This window comes from Saccoglossus kowalevskii, chromosome 7 (assembly GCF_978046115.1).
Source record: "Saccoglossus kowalevskii chromosome 7, keSacKowa6.1, whole genome shotgun sequence".
NCBI lineage: Eukaryota > Metazoa > Hemichordata > Enteropneusta > Harrimaniidae > Saccoglossus > Saccoglossus kowalevskii.
Genome location: NC_140647.1, coordinates 8321761 through 8339432, shown reverse-complemented (window position 1 = coordinate 8339432; position 17672 = coordinate 8321761). Strand labels below are relative to the sequence as shown.

General features: G+C 37.1%; 1 protein-coding gene across 1 annotated transcript; it reads right to left on the bottom strand.

Moving 5' to 3' along the window:
• Positions 1–758: 758 nt before the first annotated feature.
• On the bottom strand, positions 759–7186 carry LOC102807670 (uncharacterized). Its single transcript, XM_006811564.3, has 2 exons — positions 7027–7186; positions 759–2336 (listed from the first exon to the last, which is right to left on the bottom strand). The coding sequence occupies exon 2, from the start codon at positions 2322–2324 to the stop codon at positions 1584–1586; it is 741 nt and encodes a 246-aa protein (XP_006811627.1). The 5' UTR covers positions 2325–2336; positions 7027–7186; the 3' UTR covers positions 759–1583.
• Positions 7187–17672: the final 10486 nt, after the last annotated feature.

Sequence of the window (17672 nt, the reverse complement as noted above, 5' to 3'; positions counted from 1 at the left end):
TATTTCAAAACTTGTAATATTTAAATGCGATTGGTTCCTTTCCTTTTATCACTATTAATTTATGTCCCCAAATTCACGAACATAATTGTATGACATTATCAAGTATTTCTGGATATGTCTTCAGAGCGAAAACGTCGATCGATCTCACGAAACTCGATCTTGGGTTGAACAGAATATAACAATACTAGCGTCAGGTTATATTGAATAATTTCCAAAGACTGTGATTATCTGATACAATTTTTCATATATCCGCGGTTTAGTGGATATCGGTGACAAATCGCGTCCTTTTGTTACCTGATCAGAATGGTACTTTTATTTTCATCACATTATCCAGATTTACGATGATTGCCAGATGCGATGAGGGCATTATTTTTGTGAATTGTGATCAAATCGCCCAGACATTCAGTATTTAAGGCGACGATTGGGCCAGATTTTAAAATTAATCAGATGCAGAACCTCGACAGCTCTTGTTCGATATATAATGTAGTCGTTATAAGACGCTCTTTTTCTGGTGTGCAGCGTTCAAGGAAACGGCTGTTATCCCTCATTAAACAGCGCCATCGGCGACAAGTATCTGAGTGAGTGGATGGGTGTGTAGTTTGAAGGTTGGTCGGGTGGGTAGGTATCTATGGGTGGTATGGTGGGTGACAATTCCATGAGTGCAATACTAATGATATGCTAAATAAAATGCACAGAATTGACCAATTATTATGATGATTAAATAAAAAAAACAGATAAACACTAAAAACAAATCAATATTAGCATCTTCATTCCATCCAGTATGTGCGAGTCAATTTATTTGTCTCTAGGCAGAAATTTCACAAAGATCATGTGAGGGCGCCACCACCCAGGAGTAGCATGATTTCAGGGAAATGTGTGGTCGCCAACTTCAGAGAAAAGGGTGTCTGTACATATATCGTGCAATATTACTAACAAAGTCACAATAGATGGATTGGTATTTGATTCACCTGCTTTTTTCGGAAATTTGTTACAAATAACCAGCATACAACATTTTTCGAATATTTCTTATTCTCGACCGAGAGACGTTAGGATGAAAATTACAACATGTCGGTTATAATATTCTTGCTGAATGTTCATTTCAGATTTACAACATTCCCAAACAATATAAGCAAATACCTGTGTCCTTATAATAAAATTCGAATGAACACCTTATCCAATCGTGTTCCATCCACGAGTTTACCGCACTTTCCTCCTGAACGCCGCTTTGACTTTGATGGTCTAGTTGAAAAGTGGTGACATTATGCCATAGTGAAGAATAAGGTGGGTTTTACGATCTCTTTCAAGTTTCCCGGCTAGAAATGTTTGCGGATATTTTGAGATCATTTACGCGGTAGCTTTATTTGGTTTCACTAAAAATTACATGACTTAAACTTGTTTCAATTCGGGTGAGGAAAAAGTAAATAAAACTGCTCTCACAAACAAAGTTCGCCCACTACGCCGAACATTGTTGTTTTTAACAGGACTGTTATAGAGGGTGCACTTTAAGTTGTACAGGTACTTGAAACACCAGTACCATGGCAGGTATCACGGTGTTATGTCTTTTCGTGGTAAACATTTTACAGTTAAATATCTTGTTCTGTGACTTGAAATTCTTGACTCAGTTCTCGTTTACACATGAATATGCCTTTATTTTCAAATTGTACTCTGCATGAAGATCTATCCTCAGACGTGCATCGAAAACCTTCCAAACTACCGAATATTTCTGGCGCTTCCCCTTCAACGTTTGTGTTGCGTTTATCTCTAATTATAGCCTTAACCGTCCCTTTAACTCGGTATCGAATAGTATAATTGGCAACGTAATCTTCCTCAATGGTTTTTAAATGCACACTGACTTTCTTTTTGGGTTTGACTGTGATTTCCGAGTCAAGTGTACTTGATCTGATTTTCTCGAAAACTCTTTCGTCCCTAGTTTCTTCATGTTTCTGTTTGTCCAGCTGGAACCCAGCCTCCACGCAGTCCCCTGGTGGTTTTAAACTGATTCCTCCCATCGCACCAAACGTGTGTCCGCTCGTCAAACTCCATGAGTACGAAGATCGCATGCTCCTTTGGGTGGTTATTCGGTGTTTTTGTTCACTGCTCGTGTTGTTAACGAAAGTCGTCACGTGGTCCACTTCCCTAGCTTCGGAAGCAGAGTCTTGTATTCGATGGTATTCAATATCTCCAATTTGGGTGAATTTCAAGTCATTTCTAACAATATCTACTTCGCATTTATCACGGGGATGATCTGCGAGAACCCATCTTGTTATGATGTCATCAATATCTTCAATGATGTGAGGAACTGTCATATTATTGTTAGTTGCCATGGTGATGGGTTTCTGTAGAAAATAATAATTAAAAATTATAAATGTGTATACATTCTAAATGCCATGGGATCACTTGATTTGTACAAACATTACTATGATTTGTTTGACGACTTTGCTGAAATAGAAGCTTTAAACACTTAATGGTTATCATGATTTTTTTCTCGCGCGCATTCATTTAAGGCAGAACGCCAAACAGAAAAAAAATATTTTCATTTTCGTCATTTTTACATATTGATATTTCATGCCACAAGGATGAAGAAAATTGAATAAAAATATGCGGTCACCGTACTCGGTTTGGAGAAAATTATGTACAAAATAGAGTGTGATTGGTAGGATCTAGATTGAGCGATATCGTCATTGGTTAATAATGATCGTGATTGAACAAAACAAGTCTGATTAACTGATTATTATGGTGCATCAGTGATCAGTGTTGATGTGTGAAGTGCGCCCTCGAACAGGGCTCGTTCTGTGAAATGAATAATTGGCATAGAGGGCGGGCTTTTGCTCGGAGGAGTAATTAACGTTGCACTCTCAGACGATACTTATCGCATCCAAACCCTTCTCCGAATCTAACATGATGCTATGATGATTCATTCTTGTTTTCATAAATAACCACCATCATAATTAAACAATGCGACTTTTTTGTTGATTTGAATTGCCAATAGAGGTTTACATTACCGTGTGATAATGTAAAGCTGTGACGTCACAAAAACCTCTAATTCTGATAGTTGTGATTTATAATAGTGTTATCTCTCTATTGTGTAACATGTATCGGATGATGGCAGTGTGGGCGTTGGGAATATTTAGTTGTCAATGTGAGTTTCTCCACAATGCAATGTATACAATGTACACTCCATTAGAGTTGAATATTTCGTCTGCAACTCTAATGATTTATTTTATTATTATTACATCCATGTTTGTGACGTTTTCACATGACAATCACGTGACAACTCGGTGCATCTTAAATTTAACAAAAAATCAGCGATCATTTTATTTATTTATTTTATATTATTTTTATTTTATTTTATTTTATTTCGAGAAATCGATGTTCTCGTGATATAGAGATCCTTTCAGCAATATATTTTTTTATATTTCAAATTTCATAATGGTTTATTTTTGCCATCGAGTCCAGTGTATTAACTGCGTCAAAAACACACAATTTTCTTGTAAACGAGATCGATGACTACGCTTTCATTTGTTAATATCTTGTATGCGTAAAATGTCTCCATATGTGTAAACAATAACCCAAAGTTCTCGCGAAAATGGCATTTAGATGCATAAATATAGGCGATATTTGTTTAAATTTGTAATGGAAATTTTGGAACTATTTCTATGGTAAGCCATTTTTCTATAACACACAGATAAGTTATTAATCGATATTTCCTGATAATTCTTGACGTCAGTGTTCATTTGATACCTACAAGTTTGACTATTCCAAACTATCGTCGTAAAACTCCCGACCACTATGCGGCAACTGGTTGTTACCACGAGAAAGCTGTGGTAAATACGCCTATACGCCTTAGTATTCAGTAGCCTCTAGAAATTCACCAATCAACGTGCCCTTCCTTTTCAAAAAAGGTCACATTTGCTCGTGAACTAGAATATGCAAATCATAGCTCCCAAATACAGGCCTTGTCGATAAGTACGTGTGCAGTGGAACAATAGTATAGGGCACGCATGTACCACTCGTAATAGACCATTTTCCGTTTACTGCGAGAATCACGCGTTGAGCGTGAAATCGAACGTAAAAACAGGACAAACAAAGGTCATAGCGTCGTAGTGGCGTCAAACATTGCGTGGGATTCGACAAACGCGAAGTATTTTAGGGGGCATTTCCATGCTTAATAATGTGCTGTTCACATTTCATGATAGGCAATTTCGATTAAGTAAGGGTATTCGAAAGCAATATTCCTCTGTCGAAGATCGGCCGGTCGGTGTGAGTTATGAAATAAAGAAATTCTAGTTCAAAATCAAATCGTTCGACTTTTGCGGCAGACGTTCGACGCGCGTCTTTCATACATCTCGCGAGATCTCGCAATTGTACGGAAAATCACCTATTGTTTGGCAATACGATATATACGATACTGCATCAAACTTGGCAATTCAATCACTGGCAGAAGACTTTACGAGATAACGTAGTCACTTTCCTACTAGAGCTGAACCATTGACCCCCTTGACCTATCATGATTTGACAGAGTAAATAAATACTTCCAATGCATATGATATATGTGATCGAAGCACGCCCCTGGAGACAACGATTACTATTGCCGGCGGAGACAATGCACTTTAATGTCGGATTAGTTACCACATTTCAGACTATGTTATTATCATGGTAATGAGAGTGGGCTTATTACTAACCTTTTAAATTGAGAAGAACAACATTTCCTTTGGGAATTTTCAAATTTGGTTATTTGTCACAGTACCATGCTAGTGCATGTACTGGCCCGTGCGTCCGTGTCTACAGTATGTTGTCAGTTTCCACTGGAGCAGTACCCCCGCGTGAAGTGAAAATCTGCTCTTATTACTAAGTATATAGTGCGTCAGTGTGATTGTCGTGTGTTCGCATTTCCTTCTCCGCGACCACGCGTATATCGAACAGTGCCCAGATACAGAAATCCTCTCTCTCAATCATGTACTGGTTGCCGAATAGAGATAATGGAATAGTACAATATTGAATAGAAATTCACTGATAAAATGAAATTCCCTTTATCCTGTACGCATATGAGAATACATGTACTGGCGTGAAGAATATTACAAGTATCGATATTATTGTTTCGAGAAATTTTTAGTTATAGTATAAAGTTTAGACCTGAAGTATTGTCAAAATGTAGAGATAGATGTAGAGATGTTTTGAGATAGATTAATTATGGAGTAACTGTAATTTTTTACGTAATATTTGGCCCATCTGTGTGGAAAAAAACACAAAAAAAACACAATATTGTTCATTGTTGGACTACTTCCCAAATAAATAGTTATTTACTAAAACTCTTAAAACTTTAAAAATATCGTCTTTACCATTTTCCCTGAGATTTGTGAGTAGAACTCAACACTGTACCTTAAAAAACAAGATTCCTTAGGTTTTGTTAAAACCAGCCTGAGTAAAGGCAATTTGGTTGATGATAAAAATGTATCGCATTTATAAAGTTATCCTCAAATAATGGCGATACGATCAATTGTAACTACATGCTTCACTTTTTTTTCTCGTCGGAGACATACCAGTTGTTATCGTTAATATTTTTAATATGTGACACGTGACACGCTGGCTGCTATTCGAAGCATCGACAACGCAGATGTTGTTGCTAATAATAGCCGCCATTTTACCGTTCACTGTCAGACTTACCACGTGCACAATGGCAATTATAATTATATGTAGTTTTTTATATCATACATGAAAACATGATAATATTACTGGATAATATACGTTAAACTTGTGGATGACACATAGTATCACGTCGTAATGACCAATTGTTGCGGCCACGTGCGATGTTTGACTTATTGATCGATCATGATTTCAAATATATAAAAACATGTACACGTGGCGAACATAGTTATGTGTGTCTAATAATATTTTCATTCTCATCGGGCTACAGTTACCGACAAGATGAAAATATTGAATTGATTTGAATCAGAATACTATGTTGTTATCACTCATCGAGAACTACATCGAACATCGCGGCGAGACCAGGGAACACCGCGGCGAGACCCGGGAACACCGCGGCGACTTACTTGAAGTGGCTGACCGTGCAAAGCAATAAAAGCATTCACAAACAGGAATCACATGGGTGCATATAAAACGCTTCAAAATGACTAAGTATCTGATATGTACTGAATAACTAGTCTGTTATACACGTCATATATTAATATATATGATCACGTATACAGCGTGGTCAATTATAATTTGTGTGATGCGTAACTCGCACCATTAAAACAACTGCACCAGCAATCCGATGATAATTTGAACTATTGTAAATAGAATGAAATCTAGATCGGTAGACATGCTAAAAATATTAACAATTTCAAAAATAGATCATTAACAAGTTCATAACAAGCTTAATAGACATGTAGTGATAATTTGCATACATGAATTATTGTCGTGCGCAGGCGTGCCTTCGTCGCGATTATCACACATACCACGGAATCTTTACATTTTTCATCGAAATTCTCGAGATAATTTCGACATATTTTTTCACTATGAGCTATCACATTAGGCAGAACATCAGTATCAATGGCATATACACATAAATATTGGATGTACTATTCAATCAGCCAATGGAGTGTTTTTTTCTCGTCGATCTCGTTGAAACTGGTCATTGCAACTCGATTTATAGCCAAAATATCACGCGTTCTCCAACGAAATATCAACGTAAAGAGCCCCAGCATGATTTTCACGGCGTCCTATTGTTATATGGCTCGAAATAAATCGAAAATATCCCATTGTCGGGTGGATCCATCGATATACAATATTAAAATCCATATATATGTAAATTAGATGAATGAAATGAAAGCTAAAAATAGCCGTGGAGATACCAGGAATATTAAAGTAGATCGTGTACAATGGATATAGCTTAAAATATGACGCAAGTTAATCTTTGTCTGTACTTTATCCTCTAGCTCAGATGAAAATTCAGAACCCTTCCCAATTCATCTAATAAAAAGCGTAAAAATGAGCTAATTGCGTCAAAATATCAGAGTTTTTACTAACCTCGCCAATACTGCGGCTTTCACGTCGTTTTGTCACCGTAATATTATATGATGAAACATGAACTTGTCTATAATTATGAAACTTGCATCCCCTGGAAACGTTTTTCGTTTGAAATGGTAAGAAATATCCCTGGCCTTAACACTCCGTTCCGTAAAATGTTGGACTGCAAGAAGCATATGAGCTTGTCTGTGATTGGTTGTCAGAAACCACGTGATGTGCGCAGGCAGTAGTGCACCGGCATAATGCAGTACAAAATGTAATTATTTTCTTCATTTTTGCCATTCCTGAAAAACATAATTAATATAACATTTTTTCGCCATTTCTCCATATTTTATTTTGCTGATGTTCAACTTCTTGAGGGATATTGACAAAATTCGGCTTCTAGTTTATTCGCATTTTACCATAACGTTACATATAGCACTATCAAGTTGTTTTAATTCACGTGTTACTCCTTTTTCAATGTGTTTCAATTATGCAAATTAGTTATGCCATGGCAAGCGAGCTGACGCATTGAAAGCCCTGTTCACACTTGCCACAAAATAGGCCCGGGCTATGTCGCTGTATAGAAACCACGTGGATGAGTAATATCGCTCGGTTCAAGTATTTGTATTCGGTTCGTGTTATTTTGAATGAATATGAAATGTTGATTTTTGCTGAAATCCATATTTATTTATTCATATTTAATTAATTCAGAAAATACGACGACACCACTGTCTCACTGATTAATTGAGACTGTCAACATTGTTTTCCCGCCAGGCAACGCAACTATGTGTGAATACGCTATTGTATAACATTATTTTAACGCAATTAAACAAAAGTAGGTTCTAAGGTTAATATTTGACCACGCCCCGTCACGGATTGGAAGAGTAGTGAGTGTAAATACGGGTTGAAAAATATACGGATGTAAAACGGGTTTCAGCCGACAACATTCGGAAATATATGTGCAAAATTTACCCTATTTCTTTTTATTTCTGATAATTGGACAAACTGTCGAGTTGATTGAAAATTACAGATCTATGGTCAACGTTCGACTTGCACTATGAAACAAGAATGCAATACGCAGACGGACACAGTAAACATACTCATATTTGTTTCTGTAGAATGTTTTTCCGTGTGATCGTCGCTGTTTATTTATTCACATCATGAAAAAATTAACAAAATAACAGTTTCCCATCACGCAATATCGTCTTATTATCACAATATTTCTTTATAGAATAAAATGGTGATATATAATACCCAAAACAACGAAAAACAATACTGCTAAATATTTCAACGCATTTCCATAGTGTTCACTAAGCATCATCATAGTAGCCACCCAGTTCTGAGTTCTGATCTTTCTTCAAATTTGTTTACGGGTTAAAACGAAAAATCGCGAACTTTAAACCAAATTCGCAGGTCTTTTAAACCACCGACGTACATGAACACTTTATATCGTTTTCATTATTTCACCATGTTTTCTGCCAACACGTCGTTTTTAGCTTGCTAGAAATTGAACTGTACATGACATTCTACTATTTTTTTAAGCTTTCATTTGTAAGTGTTTTTTTTTCGACATCCACTTTCTCCCATGCTCTTTCAATTATGCTGATAACAATAATGAAGAATACAAAGTATATCAATACAACTAATAGTGAGCTAATGAAGTTCAATACAACTAATAGTTAACTAATGAAGTTCAATACAAAATTGACGTAAGAGGTGAAGAATGTGCATGGAAACCAGAAAACGTAATTCTGATTCTAACAATTTTTCTTTGTGATCTAAGAAGAGGGCGGAGAAATGTGAGATTTTCCCCAGATTTCAATGCAATATGTTAGTATCAATGTATTGTATAACAATATTCGGGCTGATCGTTTCACATAGTGGTAGATGCGTAAAATTATGCCAAATTGTGGGCTAATAGCCTTTTATTTTTTTTAAATATTATTAATATTTTGGTCCGAATATTACTATATGTTTTATATTTATTTGCTAGTTCAGCGTTAATAGCGGGCGCCTTTTCATTTCAGCGAGTGTTTTGATTTGTTGTTCTTTTCTTGCAGAAGTTACTAATCCTTTTGGTATCCATGGTTTCCGGATACGGGATCTTGCTTGTACTTTTATAATGGGAGATATGTTTCAAGGCAACATTAGAAACAGATACAAAGCAATAAAACCTCTACGTGATAAATACAAATGTCGACGTATTAGTTTGAAAAGTTAAGTCTGGAGAATTCTGTGTTTTGATCGACGATATTTTTGTTTGTATTTGAAAATGTGGAATAATGGTTACTAATATCAACCACATTCAATAAAGTCGTCAGCGTCCTTTAAGCTAAGAAAGTAAAATGTAATAATAAAATATTTAAAAAGATTTGTATCCTTTTCTTTCTATCCCTCGCCCTTACTTTTTATCACGAAACCTTTTACTTCTATGTTACCAAAGCTTGTTATCAGCAGTTAAACAAAGTTATAGATTTACATCTAACGAAATAGCCAATAATTATGTTCACAGGATTTTAGAGCAATTACGTGCAAACATGATAGGACATATGATTCGATAGCGGGCATTTCAATATGTAATGTAATGTAATGTAATGTAATGTAATGTAATGTAATGTAATGTAATGTAATGTGATTTTTGATTTACGGATAACTAAAACGAAATTACATTAACGTATGTGACTGATAACTTTTACTATGAAAACCTTAGCATCCCGTGGGCAGGCCAGTCACGTTGGTTCTCACTACAACTTGAAGAGGTTACGATCCCCCCTTTCAAATACTAAGGAAAACTGAAACATATATAATGTACATATTTACATGAAATATTGTCCACCTATGCGGATCTGTTTGTGCAGGAATTTTACGACCGTATGCCCTTACTGACGTCAGCCAAACTTATTACGTGGGAAGTTGGCACCCAAGGCTGACAGGTACTACACCTTGCCCAAGAGTGACCTGGAGGTAGTTGTGGCAAAGGGTAACCTCATTCTCCCAAGTCCATAGACTCCACAACCGGATGTAGTTTAAAATCTTATCCAGGACAAATATATACAAATATAAATAAACGTAAACGTTGCCATTACCGGGTACTACCTCACATGTGAGGTTGAGTTGACGTCAACCAAACTTATGTGGGAAGTTGGCACCCAGGGCTAACAGGTGCTGCACTTTGCCCAAAGGTGACCTAGATGTAGTTGTGGCAAAGGGTAACCTCATTCTCCCAAGTACAAAAACTCCACAACCGGATGCAGTTTTAACGTCGTACCCAGGACATAAAAATATGTTTTAAAGCTGAAAACCGACACGACTAAGTCTTGAGGCCAAACCTGTAATAATTCGGGGAGCGCTGAAAAGCACCGCGTTCACCCGCGCGTTCAGTGTGTTGAGGAAAATGAAAAGCCAAGAGGGTGGCAATTCAGTGTTTGTGTGTGTAGTGTTTGTGTGTGTAGACTGATATCCACCATGAGAACAAAATCCTCTGACACGACTAATGTCACGAAACCAGGGATTAACACAACAATTACCAATTTAAAGCGGATAAATAAAGACCAGATATGACTCAATAGAGCAAAAGCCCTAAACAGCGAAGTGGACAAGTATAACCAAGGTGGCAGATTACAAATGAATTTGAAGTGCTGGAACCTTTTTTCTGCCTCTTGTTTCGACGACTGGTGTGTGGTGTGAATTGCAGCTTTCACCAAAACATTTGTTGTGCCTGTCGGGAAAGAAAACCCTTAAAACGACGCGGTGGCAGAATTAAAAACCACCAGATTGGCATACGAAAGCCTGTTTGAAGCAGACCAGACATGATTATTTTAAATGTATGTAATAGTTCATTATTAGATGGGCATTCTATAAAGTTGTGTTCAAGTGTATCCACCTCGCCACAGAAAATACACTTATCCGACCTTCATAACCGAGCTTTGAAAAGGAAACTACCAGTTACAAAGGCGCCATGGGATATGCGCCACTGCATATCTCCGTTATACGTCGTAATTGATGTTGCATAACAGTCCTGAAAATTGCGTTTAGTTGTTTCAGGCAGACTAAGTATGTCACACCATACGTTTCTTGGTTGTTGTTGACGACCACTAGTACTGGGAACTTCAATTAATTATTTATATATTGCACCCTTTTCAAGTTTATAAAGCGCTAGATTCAGCTCATCAGAAAAGTGTAGCTGAAAACTGAGATGAGAGAGAGCATGAACACGCTTGTTTTTTCTTTTGAAATAATTGTTCACAGTATCCTTCCATTTGGTAGGCATGGAATCATGAATAACCTTGAGACTGAGCTGCAGAATGCGTTCAGAATGTATATGAAAATGTAATGTAATGTCACTTCCACTTCAAAGTATTTTTGTGGTAACATGGGAACAATGTGGGTGGCTATGACAGTCGAGACCCCCCCCCCCCAACCCCCATTGACGCTGCAACCGGTTTCTGTCTTCTTTTTGCACATGCCGGTCAGTCTCCGAAACCTTAATTGGCCGGAATATCATGGCTTGGATGGGTTTCCTAAGGTGATTAAATGTCTAAAACATATTTCAATCCTCGGAACAACCCATGGTGACAGTACATGGTAGTTTTGTTTTTTAATACGCGATAATTAGCGTAATAAGACAACTGTAAAATGTTGACATTCATATTGGGGATATTTGCTACGTTTACACGGCACCATTTTCCCGGAGCTCTACGACTCGAGTCAGTAACAATGGCCGTGTATAGAATGCTGTCGTGTAAACTTAGCAATTTATACTAAATTGCAATTTCAGAACTCAAAGACATTTCAATTCTCAAAGCAAAAAAGTTGTTCAAATTAACCTCACAACTTAGCATATAAGTTACTAATCTCTGAAAAACCTTGACAGTTTTGCAAAACTCACTCACTAAATTCTTGACCATGAAACTGAATCTCATGCAGCTAGGGATGATAAATTACATTATTATAGCAAACTAGGGAGGATTCATGATGTCTATTGTCGAGATTATATATATTGTAAATCATTTAACTAAATTTTACAACATCTTGTTTACAAGCCTCGGGATCCGATATATTTAAAATTTATAAATTACTTTACTTTATAAATTACTTAATTCTCCCCCGACCTCTTATCCGTTCCGCTTAACTTCACTCAACTATTCACTCTCCTATTCTCTCCTCCCTTATGCAATACACATATGGTATAGTTCTCGGCATAGACCTTAGAATGAGATATCATTAAAAAATCTACGTCCTCATATATAATTATCCCAATATATATACGTATATGGTTGGAGTTTTTTAGCTGATATGTTCGCTTCTACGTCATGGTACATTGGACATCAATTCACACAGCCAGTCTGCCAGAAACGGTGTACTCGGGCATGGTGACCGCAGCTGACCCAGTCATCGTAACAACTTTCCTAAATATAACAGGTAGCACAGAGTACACGTCATTTAATAACACACTCGATTGCATGTCCAATAAAAGACGGTTGTTGTGAAGCAACTTTAACCTATCGTAGCTATGCCAACAGCTTAGTCTACTATTCGGCCGAGTAATACCAACAACAACGCACAGAGGACTGCTTCAACTATCAGGTAAGAATACTGTTTATTCTTTTCTAGCGCCAATTTGTCAAGATGACGCCATACACCATGATTACACCATGATCCAGTCAATATACGCATTCATTTTATCCGAGTCGATAACGACGGTTAATTTCAGAGGCTACGTGTTAGAGCACATAGTACTTGTAATTACGGACATAAATTTTCAGAATCTACCAACAAGTGTTACGTGCTCACAGGTGTTTAGCCATATGGGTTATATTTGAAATGGCACTTTTATGTAATTGCAGAAACAATATATGTCGGAACTTTGTTTTCAAAATTACAAAAACCTACGTTTTGCGCACGTGCACACAAGTGTGCCAAATTTTCCAGTTTTCAATAGCATAATTAAATCAAGAATGAAATCTCTCCGTCGTTGTATAGTTGTTGCGGTAGATGTCCCAAGACCCAAACACATTTGTGTCGCTTGTTTATTTCTACATCTGAAATATCTGTCATATACAAGCCGACATAAAAAAGTAACCTGTGCTGTTGGATTGTTTTGATTAGTGATTGATTGCAATTCCCCATCGACCCACTCCAATGCCCACGTCGATAACAGGACGGTTTACAATTGTGCTGAAATGCGTTTATTGTATCGTTTGGTACATTTCTCGTTCATAAAGTCCTTAACAGCACGTGATGTCATCCTCTTTATTACGCCATTTGCCACTTTGTCTCTAGCTCAGACAAATAATGTTAGTCCGAGTCTCTAGGAAGCGCAGCTCATTGACAGATCTGTATATCCGTTGTGTCGTATTGTAACTATAGCATTATCAGCAAATGTGGTGAAACGATATTGGAATCCAAATAAATTAGAAAACAAATTTCACTAATAATTACCATTGTATTATACCCATTTGAACATTACATATATATTTCGTTTTTAGAATTTTGCGTTGGAAAACGACGACATTACAACTCCATCTCTGTGTCGCGTTACTGAGTGATTACAATGGAGGTTTCCATGCCAGCTAGGTGCCTTGTGGTAATCGTCATGTGGTTACTCCCCAGTGTTGCTCTAGCAACAGCACAAAACGAAACTTTTCTGCGATGCAATAAAGATTCGGACTTCCTTTTCAATGATGTCACCACTTCCTCTGCTAACGTTTCCATAGCAAGTGAAGACCAGCTCATACCTGAGAACGCGACTTTTCTAAACTACCTAGTAGAATACAATGCCACTTATCGTAACATTTTTAGAGATAATGGGATGCTTTCAGTGAACAATACAACTTGGCACGAGTTCAAAGACCTTTATCCGTGGCCGGCCCAGTACAAACTTTGTCTCGAGATTGAGTACTCCACCAACAACGGAACAGTGAGAGTTAGAGGCAAACACAATTGTGGATACCTGTGTACCAAACTGGACACGTGGGATTACTTTGCGATCACTGCCGGCGCATGCGCGGGAATGATATTATTTTTCCTCGTTTGTAGCAACGCATGCATGGCTGTATGTGGAGATGTGTTTGTAATGGACAAAGACGAGATTGTGAGAATGAACACTGACATTAAACGTGAACGAAAACGACGTAAAAGAAAAGCGAACGCCAGAAATGCATAACATAATAAAATCACAGACTCTATAGATCTCTGGAGGTCTATGATGGAATGTGACATTTAAAGTCGGTTTAAAATTGATTGAAATACTGTACATTACATATTATATATGAAATGTGTTTCAATAATTATAACACATGGTAGCTCACGGAAGTGATGAAAATCAAAGTTTAAACGTTCACACTGATGAGATGATTTATAGATTATTGGCCCGGATGTGGGTACTCCCTTACTTATCACTGTTTTTGTTCCACTTTCACGACGATCATTTTGGATCCTTTTTTAATTGGCTACTGAGCACTCCCACCAAAAATCAATGTATGTATTCTTCAGGGGTCATTGGCTACGAATGAGACAGCAGATTAGATAACAATACAATACCACCTGGTACTGGATCTCACGAGCATAACCCCGGGCGGCCCATTCCAGCGTTGCCCTGGGTCGTTTCTAACATACTCCCGGGACGATTCTAATACTCCCGGTCCAATTCTAACATATTCCCGGTCCAATTCTAACATATTCCCGGTCCAATTCTAGCATATTCACCGGCCAATTCTAACATATTTCCGGTCCAATTATAACATAATCCCGGTCCGATTCTAACATATTCCGGGTTCAATTCTAACATGTTCCCGGTCCAATTCTAGCATATTCACCGGCCAATTCTAACATATTTTCGGTCCAATTATAACATATTCCCGGGCCAATTCTAATATATTCCCGTTCGTATTTTAACATTCAGGCCCATTCAAAGTCAATATTGATTACATACTAATTCAACATGTTTAACCAGTTGTACGTGAATTTAGCGCCTCGGTTTTCTGTCATGTTCTGACTCAAACATTTATAGTATTGTGCTTATATATATCTTGTACGTATTAATAACAGAACAGTGTAAACCCAACATCGAACGAACATTTTGCCACTTTATATTATCATGTTAGACATCGAACAAACCAACTTCAAATGGACTTAAAATCAGTGACGCCAATGTACACGATTTCATTACAGTGCTGTTGATATTTCTTTATTGTATGATTCTATGTTGCTGTGAGTGTTGCATTTATATATTGCTTGACTTGGTCATAAAGTACAATTATAGTACTACATAGTATCATTCAAGATTATGTTCAGAGCGTACTTTGTACAATACATCTGTAGCACAATTGTTTTCACCTTGAGACAGATTAACGTACGAGTGTAATAAAGTTGTGAGTGATACAGGTCGTATGATTAACACAAGTGTTTTCTCGATGTATGTTTACCAGAGCCATTCCCCATTTACCGACACCAGAGGTGCATGTGTGGAACCGGAATTTGAAGACACGAGGATTTTCCACGACAGCTTGATAAAATTACTGTGAATTCGCCCCCACAATACGTCATCACAGAATACATAGTGTGCCATGACAAAATATATACATGCACCTTGATCAGAACAAATCTTTTTCGTAAAGCAGGAAAGCAAAACAACAAGCTACGAATGATGGATACTTCATATGCAACGTTATAATGTAATAAGTTACTTATTGCTGAGCAAGTGTATCCAAGCAACCGACGTTAGCAACGCAGAGTGTATACCTTTAGTGTTGCATTATGGGTAGTTTGTTACAAAGATACTGTGGAACGTACGGCGTACGTTTCAAACAATGGCTTAGTTAGTGTTTAAACAAAGTTAGAATCTGCATTATTAATATGTAATTGTGACAGTGAAGCATTACAAAACGAGTTTAGTCAACCCCGTACCTAATTTAGGCTACAATTTAGTGGACGAACAACTAACGGAATAACTGATCAAAACGACTTCAATTATGTGTCTCACAATAAAACTTAAATTTTAGGGCATAATTGATTTTATGAATTTTTAAATATGAAGATAGTATAATTTAACGTATATATAATAACATCTTCATCTACTTCGTCACATTGATAGTAGTATTTTTCACAGTTCAGCACCCTTCCCCCTTCACCATCTGCTGCGCCGTCCATTCAGGAAACTTGACAACTCGAAATAGGAGCTCCACCACTTGTTTACAAAATTCTATACAGACACCGAACGGTAGGCATATGACGAAAACGATCGACACAAAGAAAGCAACAGGCCAGGAAATAAAGATGAGACAGAGGAACCAAAGGATTGTCCAGAGTGCGTTACCCATGGTTAAGTCGAAGTCGGTGTGTATTCAACTGTAAAAACAAATATGAATATGAAAATAAAATGACTAGCATCACGATCACTGTCCTCCCGAGTCTTTAGGTTTTGTTTTAACAGTGTCTTCAAATGACAATACTCGTCTCATTGAGGTTGATATGATTTTACTTATAAAGCCAATGAAAAACAACAGTTTGGGAGAACAAGAAGCATATCTTCACAATTATATTGTAAATAAAATAATAAGACGAATTTGAAGAAGAAGTAAACGCTTTGTATTTCTAAATGATGCACCAACTTCCTGTTTTGTAAATAACTGCACGTAATATAGTTTGCCTCCAATCGCACCTTGCGCGTTTATCCTTACAATACATTATACCAATTTCCGTATCCACTATGATAATCTCAAAACATCAAATCAAAATGCAGAACGAATACACTAGAACTACTACAATTTACTTCCTTATACGGGTACTTTTAACAATTCTTTTTTACAAAATGTTGCTAAGAGTTATTTGTAGACGTCTGCAGAGTATTATATGGGCATTTTCCTGTCAGAAAAAAAAATATTTTTCGATGATTGAATAACTTGTTTTAAGTTTGTTTCTTTTTATAAGTTCAACAACAAGTTTTGTACATCCTTTTAATATTGAATGTTGAAAATCCTCTCAGTATTTACCGTACAGAATCGATATTATAAAAATAGGACAAACATCATTACGTGTCCAACTGGGTGCAGCGCGTTGTACACAACCGCTGCACTCGAGGGCGTGCTCAAGTCCAAAGTGCACGCCAATTTTGAAAATAAACCAAATCATTATTCAGTCTGATATGTTGCTAGATCTACCCATATTTGAATTAAACCAGCACTACACTATGTATGTATGGTCGCAATCATCATGTCCGGCATGTCCCACCGCAATTTGTCGGCACGGCTTGTCCCTGTGATTCTAGCAATGTTATCGCTATGAGATCTGGGGTTATGAACTGTGACAACGAATTTGGAGGAAGTATTAGTTAATTCTAAAAAGAAAAAAATCATCAGAATAATTTCGTGTTTTTGCACTGTTACCATATATACACCACTCACCTGTACTAAACAGTGAACTTGAACTTTTAGATACGTGTATCTAAAGCATCAAACTTGCTGGTGTCAGGTGTAGTAACGAGCCGGCCACGTTCGTTCGGGTTAGTTATAATAAGCCAGACATCAAGTAATGATAAATTGGCCACACTGAATGTGTCATTGCGCATAAATACATACCCCATTGTACAACACCCACCACCAGAGGGCGTCATGTAAACATTCCAGATACCTTTTATTTTTCTAGAAGTAGCAGTACTCATTAAA

Excerpts from the sequence above, each read along its gene's own strand:
- LOC102807670 (XM_006811564.3), bottom strand. The coding sequence starts at position 2,324 with ATGGCAACTAACAATAATATGACAGTTCCTCACATCATTGAAGATATT.